This window comes from Callithrix jacchus, chromosome 12 (assembly GCF_049354715.1).
Source record: "Callithrix jacchus isolate 240 chromosome 12, calJac240_pri, whole genome shotgun sequence".
Lineage (NCBI taxonomy): Eukaryota > Metazoa > Chordata > Mammalia > Primates > Cebidae > Callithrix > Callithrix jacchus.
In genome coordinates, this window is record NC_133513.1 from 120,334,946 (window position 1) to 120,358,889 (window position 23,944).

General features: G+C 47.3%; 1 protein-coding gene across 4 annotated transcripts in view; it reads left to right on the forward strand.

The window, feature by feature from the left end:
• The window catches only part of DOCK1 (dedicator of cytokinesis 1), a 543,687-nt gene that overhangs the window by 107,911 nt on the left and 411,832 nt on the right, over positions 1-23,944 (forward strand). For all 4 annotated transcript variants that reach the window (XM_035269471.3, XM_035269473.3, XM_035269472.3 and 1 more), the window contains exons 14-21: positions 2,684-2,808; positions 4,108-4,206; positions 5,782-5,854; positions 11,313-11,416; positions 11,804-11,987; positions 17,760-17,857; positions 22,142-22,231; positions 22,901-23,001. In XM_035269471.3, the coding sequence (XP_035125362.1) occupies positions 2,684-2,808; positions 4,108-4,206; positions 5,782-5,854; positions 11,313-11,416; positions 11,804-11,987; positions 17,760-17,857; positions 22,142-22,231; positions 22,901-23,001 (874 nt within the window). The remainder of the gene's footprint in view (positions 1-2,683; positions 2,809-4,107; positions 4,207-5,781; positions 5,855-11,312; positions 11,417-11,803; positions 11,988-17,759; positions 17,858-22,141; positions 22,232-22,900; positions 23,002-23,944) is intronic.

The following is a 23,944-nucleotide window of genomic DNA, read 5'->3' on the forward strand; positions in this document are numbered from 1 at the left end:
ATGCCAGTAGTGTCTCCCTTATGATGGATAGACTTAAAAACTAAGTCTAGGCCTGGCATGGTGGTGAATGCCTGTAGTACCTGGTACCAGGGAGGCTGAGGTAGGAGGATCCCTGGAGCATGGGAGGTCAAAACCACAGTGAGCCATGATCACAACCATTGCACTGCAGCCTGTGTGACAGAGAAAGACCCTGTCTCAAAAATAAAGAAAAGTGAGTCTAAACTCCAGAAGATCATCTCATGATAGAGTCATAGGGAAATGATACAGCTGACTATTGTTCTGGCAGGTTCCATATGCTAAGTCCTGGGTATGTATCTCATAGGAAGAGATTCTAGCTTGGGTGGGTCATCTTTGTTCACTGTTGGCCAAGTAATCACTGACCAGGCTGTGGGCACCAGAGAGAGAGTGTGGGCGGTTATCAGTCTTCTCTCTGCCCTTAGCCTGCAGAACCTGTATATCACCTGGTTTTGCTGCTGTTTGCAGAGATGAGCATCTTTGGACAGTGAAGAGCCTGTCCTGTCACCTAGTGACCTGCTCTGCTACTGTCTGGTGGCTCGCTGGACTCCTGGAGTCCTTGTGAAGGATCCAGGCAGGGGATGCCGACTTATCCTTCGACCTGGGAATGTGGCAGGAGTCTACTATGTCTACTTCTCGTTCCTTCTTCCCCAGAACGTTCTGAAGCCTGCGGAGGCATTTGCTGATGTCTAAGGTGAATGTCCACCTGTGAGGTTTGCCAGCTGTAAATGAGGGCTGTCTTCTGAGCTGGTCCTGGAGTTGTGCAATCGAGGCGTACTTGGGAGCAAGGCTGTGGGAGTTTTGCTCTGTCACCTACGCTAGAGAGCAGCAGCGCGATCTCGGCTCACTGCAACCTCCGCCTCCTGCTTACAAGCGATTCTCTTGCCTCAGCCTCCAGAGTAGCTGGGATTACAGGTGTGCACTACCACGCCTGGCTAATTTTTTGTATTTAGTAGAGATGGGGCTTTACTGTGTTGCCCAGGCTTGTCTCGAACTCCTGACCTCAGGCAATCCACCCACCTTGGCCTCCCAAACTGCTGGGATTACAGGCATGAGCCACTGCACCAGGCCTTGAAGTTCTTTTTTGATGATGGTGTTTGTGCCTTGGTAGAATTTTTAGGGTGAGATATCATATGGTTTATGACTTGTCACTTAGCTGAGGGTCCCACAGCTAATGAGCAACAAGTCTTGGCTGGGTGGCCTTGCTCCTGCCCCTTGCCCTGTGCTCCCTGCTTCTTAACTTCTCTTGTGGTCAGTATCAGTGGGCGGCAGCTGCACCTCCTTCCACACAGCTACTGTGGCTGGTAGCAACCCACTGGCATTATTAGGATAATGACTTAAATGAAAGCCCTGTTTGGTAGTTGGAAACCTTAAAAGCCAAAACAGAGCAGTTTAAAAGGAAAGAAAAAAAGCAAAAGCAAAAACAAGAAAGCAAGGGGCCAAGGGAGTTACTTTCCTTCAGGGATCCTTGGTCTTCAGCCAGAGTGGGCATTTGCTGCTCTTGAGGGAGCCGCTCCTTGGCTCCTTGGGAGAGCAGGTGGCCAGGGCGTGGGAGGTGGCCAGGCAGGCAGCAGAGGAGCAGTCGCTGGGAACGAGGCTTCCTCTAAATCATGTTGCTAATGAAGCTTGTGAAGTTCTCCCAGTCGGGCCATTACCAAGGGCTTCCTGTGTTCTCAGTAGGAAGAAGAGTCTTGAGCTCATTTCTTGTGTTTTCCCCCACTACAATTAAAAGTCCATCTCACTTTAAAATAGACAGGTCTGTTTTGTTCTTTTCTCTGTGGTCCGCATTCAGGATCCTGCCAGAAGAGATGAGCCAGGAAGGAAGTTTCTCCCTAGACACCCTTTTCCTCCCTGATCCTAGGCTGGTGGTCCTCATTCTCTCTCTCTCTCTCTTTATTTTTCTGAGACAGAGTCTTGCTTTATTGCCCAGGCTGGAGTGTACCTCCACCTCCCGGGTTCAGGAGATTTTCCTGCCTTAGCCTCCCAAGTAGCTGGGATTATGGGCATCCGCCACCACGCCCAGTAGCCAATTTTTGTATTTTTAGCAGAGATGAGGGTTTGACAATGTTGGCCAGGCTGGTTTCAAACTCCAGACCTCAGGTGATCCACCCACCTCAGCCTCCCAAATTGCTGGAATCACAGGTGGGAGCCACCACATCCTCATTCTTAATCAGCTTTTAGTTCAGTTTTTCGAGTCATGTTTTTAAGAATAATGCACAGGAGGTAAACCTTGCCAATTGTCTGGGAGAGCCAGTGAATAATGTGATATTCCTTGGCTACTGAGGACTCACACTGCTGTAGCCAGCCATCTAACAAGGGATGACAGTGTGGGCTGCCATGGGCAGCAGATGCCATCCTCACCATTGGAGACCCTCTGGTTGTTGGCTGCCCCCAAAGAGGTAGAGTCCTCTCTGCCCAGGGGAGAACCAAGCAGACCATTAGAAGCTTAGAGATGCTGCTTCTTTCCGGCAAGTTTTATGATGATGAAACTTGCTCTTGTCATGTATTTAAACCGTAAGACTGTTTTGTAGAAAATCTTTCATAATCATCTAATACGTATTTGTAATAGTCTGTGAGGATAGGCAGCTTATTAGACAGTCTTGCAAAGTTCACAATTATGCTATGAATAATGGATTGGTTTTTAAATGTATGATTTCTCCCTTCTCAGGTGACGTTCGAAATGATATCTATGTAACATTAGTTCAAGGAGATTTTGATAAAGGAAGCAAAACAACAGCGAAGAACGTGGAGGTCACGGTGTCTGTGTACGATGAGGATGGGAAGCGCTTAGAGGTACTTACCGTGGCGAGGGCTCATCTGTGGGGTTTCGGTTTCACTCGCCAATGCTCACCTTGGCTCTGCTACAGCATAGAAATCGTCACAGGTGGGGCTTTGGAATTCCGTTTCTTGGGGTTGGCATTGGCTTGCTTCCCCTTCCTCCAGCTTGCATGCAGGGGGCTAGGGTCCTCTGGTCCTGGCAGCTGGCTCAGGAGGTCCCTGTGGTCTTTTTTTTTTTTTGAGATGGAGTCTTGCTCTTTTGGCCAGGTTAGAGTGCTACAGATGTGTGTCACCATGCCCGGCTAATTTTTATATTTTTTAGTAGACATGGGGTTTCACCATGTTGACCTCAAATGATCTGCCCGCCTTGGCCTCCCAAGGTGCTGGGATTACAGGCGTGAGCCACTGTACCCCTGTGGTCTTGACCACCTTTGCCCAGCCTTATCATGGAGTCTCATTTGCTGTCATAACCCCAAGGCCTAAAGGTCTAGCAATCACACTGGAAGTACAGATACCCTTGTTACCATTTGAGAGATGAAGGAATGAAGGCCCTAAGAAATCAATTAAACTGCTCTGGGTCAGACAGCTCCTGAGAGGTGGGACTGAGCACCTGCCCATGACAGCCAGAGCTCTGAACGCTGCCGGTGGTCATGAAGATCTGCTTCCGTGGTCATTGCAGCCGGCAGGGTCCACCTGGGAGGTACTTAGAAGCTGTTGTCTCCTCCGATGACCAGAGGTCAAATCAGAGCTACTATCCCTGTGAGGTGCCTCTTTACACCAGGGCTGGAGGCCCATGGGATTGTGCCTAAGGCTCAGCGTCGCTGAGAGAAGCATGATGCTTTTCTTTCTGGGTGAACCCCGTCCAGCATCGCTGCCTGCCTCATCTCCCTGGAAGCATAGGTGCTGCCCTTGCCGCTGGGTTTTCTGGTTGGAGTGAAGCTAACAGCGTTCATGGCTGGAAGAAGGGGAGGACAGGGTTCCCACCTTTTAGTCTGTAGCCCCTTACCCTAGACTTATGGGATGGATCAGGCAGCTTCCTGCAGATCCTAAGTTACTGGGGCAGAAGGTCTGGGGAGATGGATGTCAGCGTCATCCTCACGTGTCATAACCATTAAGATCTTAAATGTGTGACAATGGGTTAGAGCTGGCTGCTGGCTTCAGGTGGACCTGTGCTTCCCTTGCTGGGATCGTGTTCCTTTTGTGGTGGGGTATGTTGGTGTTCTTGGAGCTGTCCTCCCGCATATATAGTGGGGAATGTATATGGTGTCAAGCTCTGTGAGGTCTTACGTGAGCTCTTTATGCCTTCTTTTAAAGCATGTGATTTTCCCCGGTGCTGGTGATGAAGCAATTTCAGAGTACAAATCTGTGATTTACTACCAAGTGAAGCAGCCGCGCTGGTTTGAGACTGTTAAGGTATTATTTACATGGTCATTTTATCACACGGCGCTGATTATGAAATGCTCATTTGTAACCCAAGGAAACATCCTAGCATCCCCCTCAGCCCTGGAGCTGCTCTAGGCAGACACAGTGTCTCCCAACAAAGTCATTCAAGGTTGCTAAGGAACCACGCTGGCATTTCTTAGAATACATTTACTCTCATCTCCTTTTGGACATAAAAATCGGACTTTCATGGAGATAAATGACAGAGTCTTTCTAAGATAGCGATTGTCTTTCTCTTCCCAGCACTGTTTTATGTGTGGCATGCTGTCTTTACACCAAACAAAAAAATGGAGGTGCCAGCCTGTGGAGGTCATTGCTGGGGAGTCAGGCTCTGTTTTACAGCACAGACCTGGTGCATTTTCATAACGCTGCATGCTCACGTCTCCATGACGGAGTAAACACCGTGCCACCGCCAAGAGCTTGAATATTTGAAAACCAGGCTAGGGGCTGGCTCTGGAATACAGATATTCGATGTGAGAATTAGTGACAATTTTTGCTTAGAGGCACCATGTATTAGGTCTGTTTTCTTTGAGTGTAATGTGACTACAGGAAAGCTTTCTTGCTGCAGCTGTGGGCAGGTCATTACAGCGGTGGAAGGAGTAGAGACCCTTACAGGTTGGGGCTAAGAAGATAAATGGCAACTTTTTTTTTTGTTTGCTTTTGAGACGGAGTCTCACTATGCCACCCAGGCTGGAGCCCAGTGGTGCGATCTCGGCTCACTGCAACCTCTGCTTTCTGGGTTCAAACAATTCTCTTGCCTCAGTCTCCCAAGTAGCTGGGATTATAGGCATGCACCATGATGCCTGGCTAATTTTTTTTTTATTTTTAGTAGAGATGGGGTTTCACCATGTTGGCCAGGCTGGTCTCGAACTCCGGACCTCAAGGGATCTGCCCTCCTCGGCCTTCCAAAGTGTTGGGATTACAGGTGTGAGCCACCATGCCCAGCAGAAAAACAACAACTTTTAAAAATGGAATGTTTGCTCGGTGCGGTGCCTCATACCTGCAATCCCAGCACTGTGGGAGGCCGAGGTGGGCAGATCACCTGAGGTCAGGAGTTTGAGACCAGCCTGGCCAACATGGTGAAACCCCATCTCCACTAAAAATACAAAATTAGCCAGGCTTGGTCGCACATGTCAGTAATCCCAGCTACCAGAGAGGCTGAGGCAGGAGAATCGCTTGAACCCAGGAGGCAGAGTTTGTAGTGAGCTGAGATTGTGCTATTGCACTGCAGCCTAGGCAAGAAGAGTGAACTCCATCTCAAACAAACAACAACAAAAAAATAGAATCTTAACAGTAATGATCAGAGCATTCAGAAAAAAAATCCAGCTGTGTGACAGAGTTGGCTTGGTGCTATTAGAATATGATCTTATTTGAATTTTGCAAAGGCATTTTGTGTTTGGAGAAATCATATAGGGGACTAGATGTGCAGTATTTTCCCCACTGCGGTGCAGAAACGTTTAAGTCGTACCCGATGTCTCCAGTTGAATAAAGCTGTTAATGCTACGCGATACTGATAACGGTGCTAAAGTTCTTTTTCAATTCTTGAAGGTGGCCATTCCCATCGAGGACGTTAACCGCAGTCACCTTCGGTTCACCTTCCGCCACCGGTCATCGCAGGACTGTGAGTAGTCAAGCAGTTTCTCACCCCAAGGATTTTTAAGGGAGAGCTGGGGGAAAGCGCGAGACGCCACTCTCAGTTGCTCTGGCACTTGCTATCGTGACCCAGTAAGGCTCCTTTCCCACTGGCACTTATTCCCTGGAAACGTTCTTGTCTGTTTTTCCTCGAGCAGATCTCACGAGATCTGAATTTCCTTCTCTAGTTCCTCCTACCCAGTATTCCTGCTCCCCTTCTTTCTTTTGCTTGCCTGTCTTCCATGTTGGCTTGTCATCCATCCATGCCATCCATCAGAAAAGTGACCGAGCTGTGACAAATACATCCCACCAATGGGCTCTGAAGGCCCCTGTCTGGAAACTGGAAATCTTGAACGCTTTTGGTCTTTCTTGGTGGCCCTTGGTGTCTGGAGCTCAGGGATGGCTCTTCTCATAGACGTTTCCGTGATACCGACCATGATGCCAAGACTTTAGGAGGAAAGAAACTGCTATTTGAATCACTCTCCTTCAAAAGGAATTTATTATTGATGACTGAAGTTTGTTCCATCACATTTTGTTAAATTAATTGTCAACTAAAGGTGCAGCTCTGTGCTAGGCATTAAGGTATCATAGAAGGAAAACATGATTTCTGTCTTTCAGGGTGTTTCTTCGGCTTTGGAGACTGAGACATATTAATATTTGGGATAATAAGTGACAAAGAGAGTTGGCTAGAGGCTTGTGTGCTGCAGGCAGTTAAAGAAAGAGTGGTGTGGAGGGCAGACCACCCTTTGTTACTGATGATCCTGTGGGGGTCTCACCAGGTAGGGGGCAGTTTCAGGTTCCGTGTGCTTTGGAAGGAGCTGAAGCACGAGCTTCTTCTGTGTCTTCTTTTGAGGATAAGAATACCTTCCTGGCTGGTCCACTGGCTCGCCTTAGGAGGCCAAGGTTGGAGCATTGCTTGAGCCCTGGAGTTTGAGACCACCACCCTGGGCAACGCAGTGAGACTCCATCTTTCCTGAAAATCAAAACAATTATCCTCGTGTGGTGGTGTGTACTGTAGTCTCAGCTACTCGGGAGGCTGAGGCAGGAGAATCAGCTGAACCCAGGAGGCAGAGGTTGCAGTGAGCCATGATTGCACCACTGCACTCAAGCCTGGGCAACAGAGTGAGCCCTATCTCAAAAAAACGAAAGCAAAACCTTCCTCCTGGGGTATTCTTGAAGGTCAGGCATGTTGGGGTCTGACCACCTCCTGGCATGGTGCCTGCTATGGATAGGGGCTCCATTGTATCTGCTGCTGGGATGTATTCATTCATCGGACTGTTTCTGGGGACTGGCCTGTCCTGGGCCTTCAATGTGAGATGGGTGTACCTGGATAGGGAGTCTGCAGGAGAGCAAATGCACAAGCAAGGTCATGGTGTTATGGTGTGTAGACCGCCTTGTGGGACCATCGAGAAGCTTGGGCCTGCTGCTGTTCAGGGGAGTTGCAGAGGCCTGGTGTGTGAGGTCTGCAGAGCTGGGTTGTGGGCCCACGCTGTCAATGGCAGATGTGTGTGCGGTGGGGCATGGCCTGGGACGTGGCTGACCAGAGGGGTCTCACGCAGCATGGGGTGCCTGGTGGTGGGTAGTTTATTGGGCTAGGGGGCGGGAGGGACTGACAGCTGCAGAAAGCAACACTGTACGCCTGTCGTGTCCCAACAGTGCATGCAGGTCAGGGGTTCAGTTACCAGGGCATCAGGTTCATGTGTAATGGGAGAAGCAGGGGCAGGAAGGCCGCCAGCTTGGAAGGCAGTTCCCTGCCATCTCATGCTTGCCCCAGGGCCAGATCCAGGTCACCAGGCCCCAGACCAGGTGGGGTCTGCTGATACATGACATCCTTGGTGGCCGAAGCTGCAGAATAATAACTATCAAAAACCGTCAACAGATGTGGGCCGTCGTTCACTGTGCTCTTACCATGTGCCTGACATAAGAAGTTTATTTTGCTGGTTTTTTTTTTTTTTGAGACGGAGTTTCGCTCTTGTTACCCAGGCTGGAGTGCAATGGCGCAATCTTGGCTAACCGCAACCTCTGCCTCCTGGGTTCAGGCAATTCTCCTGCCTCAGCCTCCTGAGTAGCTGGGATTACAGGCACACACCACCATGCCCAGCTAATTTTTTTTGTATCTTTAGTAGAGACGGGGTTTCACCATGTTGACCAGGATGGTCTTGATCTCTTGACCTTGTGATTCACCCGCCTCGGCCTCCCAACGTGCTGGGATTACAGGCTTGAGCCACCGCACCCGGCCTATTTTGCTGTTTAGATTCATCCTTGCAAAATTCCCATGTGGTATCCATATTATTATTTCCCACATTACAGATGAGGATACTGGGGCTCGGGGACCCCCAAGTCAGGGGCTGAAAGACACCCAAGTAGTCAGTGGATGAGCTTTGGTTCAATCCCAGGTCCTTGTGCCTGAGCGTTACGCTCCAATGCCTTGGGGAAGTGGTGAGGCCACTTCTGTCCTTTGGTTGTTATTGAGTTCCTACTGTACACACAATAAGCTGCTGGAGTTTCTCCTCTTGTAGAGCTTAGGTTTGAGGTCAGGTTTGAGATGAGTTTGTAAGAACCAACTAGAATGTGGCAGCCTGTGAGTATCACGTGAATTAGGTGGAGGGTACTGGTGGAATGGGGGTAGCTGTGGGCACAGGTGTGCAGGTGTGTCGTTAGCCAAGGCATGGAGGGCATGGCGGGCCAGCCTGTTGGGCTGCAGTGTGCCTCAGACCCTCTAGGGCTCCATGTATCTGTCACCCTGAGGCCCCCAGAGGAAGCAGGGCGAGGACAGGGTTCTGGAATCCACAGAGGACTCGTCTCAAAATCAACCTCCTGTCTTTTAACAAGCTCGTTCTCTCTAATTAATAAATTATACTAGGGCAGAGCGATAGCTCCTGTAGCATTTTAATTTCAAAATCCTTGTTTTTCTTGTCAGTTTTAAGTACTCATTATAGACAAGATGGTATCACCCGACATACCAGGACACATTTGCATAATAAATGAAGTCTCCGTGGCCACAGCCTGTGGGATTTTGGAAACACGTTGAGCATCACAAGTGGGATGCTGATGAAGGCCTGGATGTGGGCCGCTGGCCTTTGGGGCCTCCCCAGCCAGCCCTGCATGCAGATACTTGGGGCAGAAACAGATAGAAAGGCTGAGGGCACACTGGTTCCCACCTGCTACCCTACAGAGGCTAGCAAAGGGAACAAGTGATGCGATTCTCACCTGGGATCTGTCCTTGGGATTGGAAAGTTTGATATTGGTGGGTTGACATAATACCTTTCCAGCAACCTGTTAGCAACTCCAGGTGCACCAGACCATGTGGTCCGCGGGTCCCAGCAGACTTTCAGCTCTCAGGTACGGCTGGCCAGAACTTAAGTTTCCCTTGATTGTAGTGGGCTTGTTGGGTGGTGTGGCCTGGAGAATGAGCAGCTCTGTCCACGCTCCGGAACACATGACCCCTGCTGTGGTTCCTAAGGTTCTGTAAACTTGTCATATAAAACATTCACCTCATGATCGCTGCTGATGAGCATGCAATAAAAAGCCGCCCATTCCTCAGATGAGAAGGTGTAGAATGTTAATAAAGGTGCCCCTATTTATACTACTTACTGGTGGGATCTGTAGAAGCCATCTGCTGACCATGATTGTCAGCTGTCCTTCTGAACCCTGGCTGCTTTTATGGAGGCATGCCTTTTTTGGTGTTTCCAAGTCTACCCAAGCTTAGGAGGAACTGTTCCGTTCTTGGCCATTTGAATATTGAAATATTTTATGTGCGTTGGTGCCCTTTTATGGAGTTATTCTTTTTAGAATCCTAGGGTACATATATTTTACTTTCATTTCTTCCTGTGTTTTTTGGCTTGTTGATCATATATGGAGCTGTCTAATTTTCCAGCACTTATTGAGCACCTACTGTGTGCAAAATACTGCTGGACACCAGGAAGGCAGATAAGCTGTGTTATCCTGGGTAGTGGGATCTGAGGGTAAATATTTTGAGGTGCTGACCCAGTATGGGTAAGTCTGTGATTCTTCCTCTCTGGCCTCTGTCCTTTCATCAGTGAAAAGAAGGCTCTGAATCTGTAATTGGAGAGAGAGTCTCTAGCTCTGGGCCTCTGAGTGCTCCACTCAGATTGCAGCTTGAGGAATTCCCAGCAGATCCATTTCTTCAGTCCACGTTCCTTATCTGTCCCGGCTCGTCAGTCCTTTTCCACCTTTGGCTCTTGCCGTCTGCCGCTCACCAGCCACGCTGGTCTTCTGTCCCCGTATGTGCCACACCTTTCCACATGAGGGTCTCTGCACCAGGTCCCTTTCTTCCTGGAGCAGTGATGTCTTGGCTCATCTGCTGTCCAGCCTCTCAGAGAGATGTCTTCTGACAAATTGGATTGTCCCCGTTGTCCCTGAGACCTCTTAAGAAACCACCACATTTTATATTTTTTTATCAGCTGAAAGCTCATTTGTTTGTTGACTGTCTCCCAAAGTGGCAGAAATGTGGATTGAGTACCTGTTTGGCACCAGGCACTATCTCATGTCCTGGGATATGGCAACAAAGCAAAAGGTCACTTACATTCCATGGTCCAGTGGATGAAACCAACAGTAAACGGCAACAAGATTCTCTGTCTCTGTCTCTCTCTCTCTCTCTCTCTCACACACACACACACACACACACACACACAATCACACACGTCTGGTAGTGATAGGGATTATGAAGAAAACTAAATCAGGTGAGAGGAAAGAGGGTGATTGAGTGACTAATGGACTTTTGGACAAGATGTGGTCACTTTGGAGGAGGTGACATTTTGGTAGAAACTTGAATGAAGTGAGTGAGCCCCGCATTCAGTTATCTGGGGGCTGAACTTTCTCACCAAAGGCAACACAATTTCACATTGAGGTCTTTAGTCCATGGTAATGGTGATTCACGTGGAAGAGATTGCCAGGCAGACATCATGTGAGTTTTCTGTACTGACACGCAGTTTTCTTAGTGGAATGGCCACTTCCCGGCCTCTGTCATTTGCTGTGGCCCCTTGTTTCCAGGCCCCGCTCATTTCTGCTGGTCTGGGTGTCCTAGGTTAAAAGCACACGGCCTTTCTTATTGTCCCTGCAGTTACTCTGGCTCTCTCCTGTTGCGGGCCTTCCTCTGCATTCTTCAAGACATGCTGCTCTTCTTGGCCCTTCATCCTGGAATCGATTTTCAAGTTCCAGGAAAAATCTCTTCTGTGAGATTTTGATGACAATGGCTTTGAATTTACAGATTAAGTTGAGAACAGCTGTTCCCTTTATGATAGGAATCTTTTCACTCGTAAATGTGGTCCATTTCTCCATTTATTTATTAGATTGACTTTAATACCTGTTTGTACAATTTTATAATTGTTTGCATAAAGGTAGCCTTTATAGCATCTTATAATGCTATTTTGTCATGACAGTTGAAGGCAGTCATCAATTTTGTTTTGCTTTCTTTTGTTTTACAGCTAAGGATAAATCTGAGAAAATATTTGCACTAGCGTTTGTCAAGCTGATGAGATACGATGGCACCACCCTGCGAGATGGAGAGCATGACCTCATCGTCTATAAGGTAACTGGTTGCACTGGTGCAGTGTTGCTGATATAGACAGTTTCAGTCCTTTCTGGGCTTCCTGACCGGAACTGACATTTCCCATCATGGTGAGAAAGCTGCTATCTAGCTACATTGAATTACGTAAATGAACATTTCCGATGACCAGCCTTTGGTTGTTCCTAACGGGAAAAGATGACATACGCAGTAACAATAGTTACCATATAAAAAGGTCATGAACATGAATTACGCTGCAGGAGTAAGGGAAATCATTAAAATGTGTATTTGACACGATATAAAAAGCAATTGTCATGGTGGTTACAGGGACTAGGGATAACAAAGGATGGCAGGAATGGTGTGCTGCTCTTTGTGAATGGCCTCTGACCTCTGGCATGACTAAACCCACAGGCTGAAGCGAAGAAGCTGGAAGACGCAGCCACGTACTTGAGTCTGCCCTCCACGAAGGCGGAGTTGGAAGAAAAGGGCCACTCGGCCACGGGCAAGAGCATGCAGAGCCTCGGGAGCTGCACCATCAGCAAGGACTCCTTCCAGATCTCCACGCTCGTGTGCTCCACCAAACTCACCCAGAACGGTGCGTTCGAGACGAGAAACACCTTGAATAAAGTGAGAGAGTGAGCCCCGCATGCTCACTCTCTCACTTCATTCAAAGAGTTCTGCCAGGAGTTCTGCCTCAGTCCCATCTTTTCCATGCTCCATCCTCTACAGGAATGTTACCTGTAAGGCATTTGTTGCATCGGGCTGTGAGGATCTATTAAGGCATAGAAGGTGGCATTCGCCATAATCTAAAATTCACACTTCTACTCTGGTCTAAGGGTTATTGTTTTTTTTTTTTTTTTCCCCCAGAAAAGGTCACATTTTGCTCTGTTGCCCAGGCTGGAGTGCAGTGGTATGATCTCAGCTCACTGCAGCCTCGATCTGCTTCCCATGTAGCTGGGATCACAGGTGTGCACCATCATGCTTGGCTAATTTTATTTTTATTTTTTATAGAGATGAGGTCTCACTTTATTGCCCAGGCTGGTCCCAATCTCCTGTGTTCAAGCAGTGCTCCCACCTTACTCTCCCAGAGTGCTTGGCTTACAGCTGTGAGCCACTGTGCCTGGCCTATTTTTATTTTTGAAGAGATGAGGTCTTACTTCACTGCCCAGGCTGGCCCCAAACTCCTGGGCTCAAGCAGTCCTCCCGCCTCGGTCTCCCAAAGTGCTGGAATTACAGGCATGAGCCACTGTGCCCAGCTGTGTTACTCTGAAAGGGAGATAAAGCAATGGATTTAGTTCTTAAAATGATTTTTGGCCAAAGGAAAGTAGAGAGGCACAAGGGAAAATGCATGAGATTTGGAGTCAGACCGAAGACCTGGAATTGGACCATAGCCCTGTGGCAACCCTGGGAATGCCCTTGAACAAGGGTCTTCTGCATGTTTCTGAGTCTTCTCTTCCTTGTCTGTTGATACGGGAATAGTGCCTGCCTCCAAGGGCTTAGTGAGGGTTATATGAGCAGAGGGATGGGAGCTCACCTCCCTCTTTATGTCTTCCCCATTTTCAGCTACTCTCTGAGATAATCACCAGTTATCTTTATTTCTAAAAGTTGGTTCAAATGACACTTTCTAGCCCTCCTCATGGCATGGGATAAGGCACACCCTCCTGACTCCCACGCCGCGAAGCTCAGCCGTAATGTGGCAGATCACTCATCCCGCAGCTGGTGCCATGCCCTTGTGCGGCGGTCAGCTGACTGTCTTGAACGCCTGCACCACCACCACTTACAGCTTCTCCAGCGACACTGCCGTCCAGCCGGGGGCACTTCTTATTCAGAGCACACGGATGTTGCTGCTTTCACTCTGTCTGGAAGAGGCAGAAATCCTACATTTAAAAACTGCATCCTCCAAATGCAGCCGTATCACAGCTGTGCAGAGTGACTTTATGCTCTCTTGAAACGGAGCTTGAAAATCCGTTTTTTTCCTCTTACTGTCTGATACGGATTTTGATTATTAATGTCCGTTGCTGTCATGAATTGTGTCTCTGAGGGGGTTGTCCGTAAATCATGGCAGTAGTTTTGGATTTGCCCAAGGCACAGTCATCGTTTGGACTTTAACAGGATAAACGCAGACCAAAAGTAAAGCCATCCTTTGGAAGTCAGGACGTTGTAGTGGAGTGTGCACCAAGCGTGCTGCGTGTTTGAGCATGCCGGCCCTGGGTCACGTGCGTTTAGATCTTTCCGTTTCTGTACTTTGTACTCTGTTGTTCTGGGCTACACTTTCCCAGTGCTGGTCTGATGAGTAAACTGCTTGATGTGGGAGCAGTACGTCTCTCAAGGGTGCCTTAAGCCTATTGGGATACGTTTGTCTTCCATTAGCATACATTCTCCAACCATTTATGAAGTGTCCTAGCTTGTGGTTGTGTAGTGGTCTCTGTGAGTGAATGAAAAGCCTTACCTGGGGGTTGGATCTATGCAGCCATGTGGTGGGGAAGGGAGAGAATGCAGAAGGAGCCTGCTAGTGGCAAGCCTAGGGAACGTGTGACTTATTAGTCTATGTTGACGCTGCTCATAAAGACATACCTGAGACTGGGAAATTTACAAACGAAAGACTTTTAATGGATTTAAGTTCCACGTGGCTGGAGAAACCTCACAGTTGTGGCGGAAGGCAAGGAGGATCAAGTCACATCTTAGATGGATGGCAGCAGGCAAACGGAGCGAGAGCTCGTGCAGGGGAGCGCCTCTTTCTAAAACCATCAGACCTCAAGAGACTTATTCACTATCATGAGAACAGCATGGGGAAGACTTGCCCCCGCCCATTCAGTAACCAGGTCTGTCCTATAACATGTAGAAATTTAAGATAAGACTTGGGTGGGGACACAGCCAAACGGTATCATGTGGTCAGCAGTGTGGGCCCCAACTTGAGACTTGGTTGTGGAAAGGATGCCCTGCTGTGACATGTTAATCTCTGGATGTGGCCCTGATACCTCCACTCGCCTGCCAGATGACAGCATCCAGAGCCTTATTTAACCCAAAAGTGACATCTTCAGGTGGGCCACACTTCAGCATTTCAGTAGGTGCCATGTGTTGCAGCGCTCACAGTGCAGGAAGCCGTCATCTCATACATGGGTCACGTTCCGAAAGCATGCTTGGAAGTCATTATTGGAAATGCTCATCTTTCCTCATTCAAAGCAGTGCTCTGAGCTGCAGTTAGGTAATGAGGCCTGTCCACGGAATCCTTCTTAACTCACATGCCCCTGGAGAAGGGGACCATGGACCAGGACATCTCCTGGAGCTGGGGGGCAGTGGCGATTCCTCCTTTCACCTTCAAGCTCCTTGAGTCTCACCAGCTGCAGAGTAATCCCCTCCCTGGACGGAGGGAGAGGGCACCCTGCTCTCAGCAGTAGCTGTTGCTGGGCAACAAGGAAATTCCAATGTGATGCCGCTTACCAGGACTGATGGGAAATCTGTCTTTCGTTTCACACCAGCCACTGTTCCCCTTCTCAGGACTGTGGCATGTCAGGTGTGTACAAGATGGAGTTGCCCCAAATGGCATCTAAGCATCGACTCCCACATTCTCATTTGAGGGAATCATTTTTCTGAAACCATTATTTGTTCCCGTGAAGTTCCATTACTTAGAGAAATGCAGTGGCTGAATTATTCATTGAGGTTTGTATTAAACTTCTCTGTCCTCAGCATTCTGCTAGCTGCTGTGGTGGCTTTGAAAGAAGTGTAAGATGTGATTCTTCTTCTCAATTAACTGACTATATAATTAGAGAGAAAGGAGTGTGAATATGGGCCATGAGTCCCAGTAATGAGGGCCTGGGGTCGGACTCATCTGCCCTTGGGCAGCCTTGTGGGGGCTGGACAAGCTCTGTTTTCCTCCAACACTCCCTTTGCTTTTAGGTGTTTTACTACTCATTAGCCCAATCGGACTTTGTCTCAAACGTAAAATACAACATGCCACCAACTTTGAATGAATGAGATCCAGATTATTAGTGTCTATTAAGGAAATGCTGGTAATTCTTGTGAGATGGAAATCCCCCTTAACCCTAGGACCAAGAGGTGTCTGGGCAGGATTGAGCCTTTTCCATTACTTGACTTTTGATTAGAAATGAAAACATCTTGGCCAGGTGCAGTGGCTCACACCCTAATCCCAGCACTTTGGGAGGCCAAGGCATGAGGATCACATGAGCCCAGGAGTTTAAGACCAGCCTGGGCAACGTGGTGAGTCCCCATCTCTACAAAAAATTAAACATTAGCTGTGAGTGGTGGCATGCACCTGTAGTCCCAGCAACATGGGAGGCTGTGGTGGGAAGATTGCTTGAGCATGCAATGTAGAGGCCACAGTGACCCATGACTGTGCTCCTGCACTCCAGCCTGGGTGACGGTGTGAGAGCCTGTTTTTAAAAAAAACAAAGATTAAATTGCTCAATTTCCCATCATCTCCATCTGTGCTTTGGAGTAGGCATTCTGCTAAGTGCTTTCTACACGTTATGTCAGTTAACTCTTTTTTTCTGAGACGGAGTTTCACTCTTGTTACCCAGGCTGGAGTGCAATGGCACGATCTCGGCTCACCACCACCTCCGCCTCCTGGGTTCAGGCAATTCTCCTGCCTCAGCCTCCTGAGTAGCTGGGATTACAGGCACGCACCACCATGCGCAGCTAATTTTTTGTATTTTTAGTAGAGACGGGGTTTCACCATGTTGATGAGGATGGTCTTGATCTCTTGACCTCGTGATCCACCTGCCTCGGCCTCCCAAAGTGCTGGGATTACAGGCTTGAGCCACCGCGCCCGGCCCGTCAGTTCATTCTTATAGACACCTTGTGAACCAGCCAACATTGTACCCATGCTTCAGATGAGAACACTGAGGTGAAGTTACTCGCTCAAGGCCAAGTAGTTGCTGAGTGACCCAGCTGGTGTTGAAGCCCACCCCTGGCATCTTCCATAGCACCCTCTGGGTGCTGCTCCTTTTCTGTCTCCATTTTTGACTCTTCCCACTGTCAGCTGTACTTGGGAATAGAAGGTGAAATAAATTAAAATGTATGTTTTGGAGCTTATTGTGTGCATGCCTTTTATACAGTTTGATGCTGAAATTATAATGTCTGTCTTTCCTGAATTTCTACCTCTAGTCATAGTAAGAGTTATTTTTTTTTTCAGTATGTTTTAACTAGGGTTTTGTTTTTTGATTTTCTCTTTTATGGAGACCGTTTCTACAGCTGAAGTTGGTTCTCGATGAGCATAAATGGTAAACTAGATGTACTTTGTTAATGGTATTTTTTCAAGTAATAGGATGTTAATATAACTTCAAGTGAAAATTAGGTAAGCATATATACCTTCCTAGAGGAGTTTGGGATTCTGTCTTCTTACCTTAAAGAATATCTTGGGACAGGTGCGGTGGCTCATGCCTGTAATCCCAACACTTTGGAGGCCAAGGCAGGTGGATCACCTGAGGTCAGGAGTTGAAGACCAGCCTGGCCAACATGGTGAAACTCCATCTCTGCTAAATACAAACAAAAATTAGCTGGGCATGGTGGCAGGTGACTGTAATCTTAGCTACTCAGGAAGCCGAGGCAGGACTATTGCTTGAACCTGGGATGGGGAGGTTGCAGTGAGCTGAGATCGCGCTGTTGCACTCCAGCCTGGGCAGCAAGAGCGAAATTCCATCTCAAAAAAGAATATACATACGTGTGTGTGTGTATCTTGATGCCTTAAACAAAAACATTTCTTGACACTGTCTTCTTCCACATCGAGTCTTTAAAAACCAGTATATTCATTCCTTGTTTTTTCTATAAAAAATGCAACAAATGAAAATATGGTCATAAGAACTACAAGCTTCTGTGGAAGCCCAGGTCTGGTCAGGGCCGGAAACTCACTCAGTGCAGGCGTGAAACGTCTCAGCTGTGCAGGGTCACGGTGGCTGCAGGAACTCGAACCTTGCAGGCTCAGTACTTTAATTTGTGTTAGTTATATCGTTTATTTTATCTATGAAAGCATAGAGGCTTGTTCTTGAGCAGGAAAACCAAATCACTTGGTATGCAGAGCCTGGTCTGCTTGTGGGGTGAGCAGGCCTCTTCGGGCCTCGTGCTCTGACACCGCTTTCTTGTAGAATGGCAAGACAGGTTCCTTTTTAGTTTCCCAAACACGTTTTTAAAGCTGCTACATGGAAGTCGTTTCATGGTAACTGTAGTTGGGAGTAATGCATCAGCTGTACTAGGTGGTAAGTATGTCGCTACAAAGGAATGGAATATTTAGCAGGTGAAAATAGGGTTGATTTGTCTGTTCACAAGATTTTCTAGAGAACCTCATGTAATGCATGATTAGGACACAGAGCAGAGTTGTTGTGAAGAGCTGATTTGCGTTTTCTGTTTCCAGTGGACCTCCTGGGGCTGCTGAAGTGGCGCTCCAACACCAGCCTGCTGCAGCAGAACTTGAGGCAGCTGATGAAGGTCGATGGCGGTGAAGTCGTGAAGGTAACGTGGAGCCCAAAGGGACTTTTTGGGTCTTTTTTTTTGTTTTAATGTATATTAACAGAAGTAGGCAGTATAGGATTCTAGTTATACTCCCTTTAAAAAATAGTGATGTACACCTCGAAGTGCACAGAGTGCTTCTTGGCTTCTGGTTTGCGGGACTGTCTTTGTGAACCCCGAAGAGCACTGGCTTTGCAATCAACCTCATCGTGGGTTCTGTGTCCTCTTCCCACAGGCCCTCATGGCAGGACTCACTACAGTTTGGTGGACTCTTTAGGCCTCTTTCCCCTTCCCTGAGCAGGGGAATAACTGCAGGGCCGTTGTGGAGCCTCAGGTCTTTTTACTGTCCTCATGATCCTTGTTACTGCCATCAGCATTCTTACTAGCCCTGGCTTAGGACTCCCTGAGATCCTCTTTAAGTGACCAGGAGAGGTCTGTGGTGTGGTAGAAAGGTCACAACACTGAGAGGCTTGTCTGGGCCGGTTTCTTCCCGTGGGATGCTCTGCAGCAGTGTCGGGTATATTTTTTCAGGCCCTCGTGGCCTCAGCATCTTTATCTATGAGGTAGGGCAGTCAGATTCCATGGCCTGAGGTCCCTGGGAGCATTCAGCTTCTGGAATTCTTTACTCCGTGATTGTTTGCGGTTCTGATTTTTCTGTAGGATTGGACTCTCTGCTCTCAGATACCACATTATTACCTGGCGCAACTTTTCCTTGTACGAGAGGAAGTGAATTTACATTTTTAGTCGGTTCTGTTTTTCGCCTTGGAACAATAAGAGGGTCACCGGCACGTGGTGTTCTGTGGCTAGACTCTCTCAACTGTGTTGCTGCCTCAGTTCCTCACCCTCCAGGAGAGGTGATTGCTGAAAGAGATGACCTTATCTCTGTAAAAATTAATTGCTTAAAATGGCCTTAATTAACCAGCAGTGTGCTTCACTGATTCGGCTGCAGCCCCTTCCTGAGCGTGTTGTATAACCATTCAGACATATCCTCGCCCATCTTAAAATTTTAATCATCTTCTCAGTCCTGGTCTTCTCCCAATGGCTTGGACAATGTTAATTGCATTTTAAACTTCCCTGCTTTCTATAAATTCCCTAATTCAGATGGAAACTAGGTGAATAAGTGAACATAGTTGAGAAGAACATAGTTAATGCAATGTTGTCGTCTTTCATTTTCAAGTCCCTGTATCATATTAGGAATTGGTTGTATTTCTGTTCACCAGTCGCCATAGCTATGTAGAATTATCTTGTCCTGTCATTCCCCTCGCCTCATATATTCTCACATTCGATTATTCAACCCTGGACATGGCCTTAACATCTCTCTTCTTCCTGCACGTGCTGGAACCGGCCAAGCCTGGGTGACCTGTCTAGCCCTTACCTACCTTGTGTAGGTTTGTGCTTTTTCTCTGCCAGCCTGTCTGACATGTGCCAGGAACCGCCTGGGGCTCCTTTTGTACTTTTGTTTATTCGTTTGTTTGTTTGGGAAGGAGTTTTGCTCTTTGTTGACCAGGCTGGACTTGGCTGACTGCAACCTCTGCCTCCTGGGTTCAAGCAGTTCTCTTGTCTCAACCTCCCGAGTAGCTGGGATTACAGGTGTCCACTACCACGTCTGGCTAATTTTTGTATTTTTAGAAGAGATCGGGTTTCACCGTGTTGGCCAGGCTGATCTTGAACTCCTGATCACAGGTGATCTGCCTGCCTCCGCCTCCCAATGTGTTGAGATTACAGGTGTGAGCCGCCACGCCCAGCCCTCCTTTTGTACCGTTTAGGGATGCTGATAGATTATGGGTTTGGTTCCATTTACTCAAGACCTCCCTTCTGCATATTGATGACTGATAGTAGAGAGATGGCATCGCTTGATAGATTGAGGAAGGTATTTGTGTATTTAGCAGAAGATATTCTGTCCAATTGGATGGAAAATGGAAATAGCGACTTTGGTCCCCTTGAACCTGGTCTTAGAGAAAGGGTGGGGTGCCAGGTGAAGCCCTTTCATAACTCTGTGTGAGGGCCCTCCTTCAGGTGCTCACCTCTGCCTCACTGAAGCTCCGCAGCCCAATGCTTGCAGCTCTGTCTCCCTGTGGTTTTGTTTCTGTGCCACTGACCATGTGCTATGTCTGGGTGGGACCAGGTGGTCTACTTCAGGGACTTTGCCTGAACTGTGACAAGCCAGGTCCTGGCACCTGGGAGCCTGTTGGCAGAGGAACATTAGGCTGCTGGCAGATGGCATCAAGTTTTGACCTTTGCGCAGAATCTACGACCTGAAAATGATGGAAAATGATACTAAAGTAACAAAGTGGTACAGATCCAAATAGGAGTGGATTAAGCCCTTGATATCCAGCATTCCATTTGGTCACGCTGGTTTTGTTTGCCACTGTTTGCATGTGACATTTTCTGGTATAAAGTAGGGAGTGGCTGGCCCAGCCATGTACAAAGAGGATTTTACTCCCTAAACGGTTTCATTGATTTTACTCCCTACAGTTTCATTGAGATACGATTCACATACCAGATCTCATGCTGGGCACGGGAGGACATCCTCTCTCCCGAAGGAGACAGGCGAGGCTCTAGCTGCTGCTGCGGTTCCGTGGCACTCCTTTGCGAGCAGGGGTGTGTGGTTTGGTTCTTTCGTCTTGGGTCTATAGCAGTTTGATGTCCGCCATGTGGTCTGGAAGGCCCATAGGCCGCACAGTCCAGGAGGAATCTGAACAAAACACCAGACTCAGCCTTTCTTGCTATGCAGTCGCCTCACCCATTTCCGTTTTTTCCTTTAAATTACGGTTTCATTGAGATATGAGTCACATACCATAAAATTCATCCTTTTACTCTGAAGACTGTAGTGTCTTCACAGAGTTACACAACTATTACCACTGTCTGAATTTCAGAAATCCGATAGCTGTTTAGAGTCACTTCTACTATCCCTGTAACCACTAATCTGCTTCCTGTCTCTATGGATTTACCTGTTGTGGATATTTTACATACATTGGATCATACGCTATGTGGCCTTCTGTGTCTGGCTTCTGTCACTTAGCGTGTCTTCGAGGTTTATCCACGTTGTAGCGAGTGTCAGCGCTTCTCGCCTTTTTACGGCCGAATAACATTCCATCGCGTGGAGAGACCGCAGATTGTCGTTCCACTCATTACTTGACTCGCATTTGTATTGATTCTACTTTTCTGGAGATGATGGATAATATTTGTGTACAAGTTATTTTGTGAACATATGTTTCCTTTCGTTTGGAGATATGGCCAGGAATGAAACTGTTGAGTCATATGGTAAATCTGTGTTTAACTTTTTGAGGAATTATCAAGCTGTTTTCCAGAGCCATTGCACAATTGTGCATTTCTACCAGCAATGTGCGAGGGCTGCAGTTTTCCTGCGTTCTTGCTCACATTTATTATTATTCACCTTTTAAATTTAGCCCTCATGGTGGGTGTGAAGGGCTATCTCATGATGGTTTCCCTTTGCATCTCCCTAATGAGTAATGAGGCTAGACCAGTACGTCATCATGTTTATGGCCAGTATTTTGTTGTGTGGCATTCTGCCTCTTCTTGACCTTCTCTACTGATATGGATCATCACTTCCAATGCAGCCATTTTCAGTCCATCCTTCATTTCCTTCAGGGCAGGATGGGGTGGGACCTGAAGCTGACTTTTTTTGTGTGACATGCCTTTGAAGTCTCTTAACTTTTTCATAATCACATGTATGATGCTTTGTCCTTCTTTGCAATAGTATTTATTTGGTCAGTTTTAGTCAACTGCAACTGTAATGTCGGCGTTGCTACTGAATAAAGTAAGCACCTTCTGGTCTCAAAACTGGGGTGCTGCTGCATCCTCCAGTTTCAGAATCACTGTCCTCTTCCATGCCCAGGCATCCCAGTTGGTATAAGGTCCTTTCTTCCACTCAGCTGGGTCGTGTCCCTGTGTGGCTTCTGACCGTTCACTAGGTGAGATCCTGTACCCAGTGTGCAGAATGAGTCAGATGCATCTTCCCAGGGTTGCCATTCAGCTGTTTGTCACCCGCTTATGAAAACCAGGCAGAGGGTTGGAAAGGCTGCTGGGGGAAGCAGTAGGCCATCTCCTTGCTGTGACCCTCTCCGTTTGACGCTGGTGGCATTTCTTTTTTCTGAATTCACTCATCCAGAATTTCTGCCTTGTGCATCTAGTGGCTGAAAAAGATCCCAGAATGGCTTTATAGGTAGTGTTGGGGCAGGGTGTGTGGAGTACTGCAGAGATGACAGTTATTCCAGCGTGTGTGAGGAATCTCACATTGTCACCCGACCTTCTGTGTCTATGCAGTTCCTTCAGGACACATTGGATGCCCTCTTCAACATCATGATGGAGAACTCGGAGAGTGAGACTTTTGATACATTAGTCTTCGATGCTCTGGTAAGAGAGCTTTACTCCTCACGTGTTTGGATGACACAGTGTTCTTTTCATGCTGCAGCCTTTGGCGCTGGGGGAGAGGCTTGGTCGCAGTGACCTTGAACACATTTTCAGTTGTAAATCCAATCAATTGGGGTGGCAGATTAATTAATTAATTAATTTATTTATTTATCTATTTTTGAGACGGAGTTTTGCTCTTGTTACCCAGGCTGGAGTGCAATGGCGCGATCTCGGCTCACCGCAACCTCCGCCTCCTGGGTTCAGGCAATTCTCCTGCCTCAGCCTCCTGAGTAGCTGGGATTACAGGCACGCGCCACTGTGCCCAGCTAATTTTTTTGTATTTTGTATCTTTTTATTTTTAGTAGAGACAGGGTTTCCCCGTGTTGACCAGGATGGTCTCGATCTCTTGACCTCGTGATCCACCCGCCTCGGCCTCCCAAAGTGCTGGGATTACAGACATGAGGCACCGTGCCCGGTCCGATTTTTTTATTTTTTAAATGTAAAACTGTAGTTAGGCAAATGTCATTTCTAGGACAAGAAGAGGTAAACTGGCCACCAACTTCTATCTGAAAATGAGATGGTTCATTCCCTAACACGGGTGCAAATGGTTCTGATGAAGATTATAAAATGGCTTGCGTTATGTTGCTAATGAAAATGTTATTAATTTGACAGGTATTTATCATTGGACTGATTGCTGATAGAAAATTTCAGCATTTTAATCCCGTTTTGGAAACATACATTAAGAAACACTTCAGTGCAACATTAGCCTACACGTAAGTTTCTACTTTCTTTTAAAACCATTGCTTCTTTTTTTTTGTATTTGTATTATTTAGAGTCTTTTTCATGTACTTTTATCTATGACTGTGTATTTGCCTCCACTCGAAACTCGGTGTTTCCTGGGATAATTTTTAGTATTGTTTTCCTCTTCACATACCTAAAAACCTTGTTGAAAGAGATACGTGATAAATCATCATAATATTCTGGAATAAATTCTTGTTCTCCCACACACCTGTCATTTATCTTTGAGATCTTTGGTTTATGTTCGTTGAAACTGAAATATAGATGCGGAGTGTCTGACACCGTGGCTTCCCCACGAGCCCTGATGAATGGATAAATGCATGTGTTCCTGTGTTGAGGAGGTTGGTTGTTTAGTGTGAAGCTCTTTAAAGAGCACCTTCCCTTGTCTTTTACAAGCTTCAGCTGCCACTGTCTTGGATTCCTTCTGCCCACCCCTCTGCCTGTCTGTGCCCCAGAAGACCAAGAAGACTCCAGAGGCTGTGCACAGTGCCTGGGCCAGCTGAGCAGCATGCCTGGTAAATGCAGAGCAGAACCCCGGAGTCTGGAGTCAGGGTGCCTGGGCTTGCTGTGCAGCTCTGTCCCTCAAGGCTCTGTGATCTTGGGCTAGTTGCTTAACCTCTCTGAGCTTCAGCCTTCTTGTCTCTAATCAGAGCATGACTGTAGGCTTGTGTGAGAATTTTAATAAGTTATTACATGTAGAGTACTTGGACTAATCCCTGGCACTTAGAAAACGCTGAGCAGTTATTGGGTTTTATTATTATTAGATTTATTGTGGTGAGTTACCAGCTCTTTCATGGTAGGATTTATCGACATTTATTCAAACTTTTTATTGTGTGAGTTACAGTAAGACATAAAGGGTTACATCATCTCTTTAAGAACATCCCACTTACAATCATTAGAAAGGATTCTCTTTAGTGT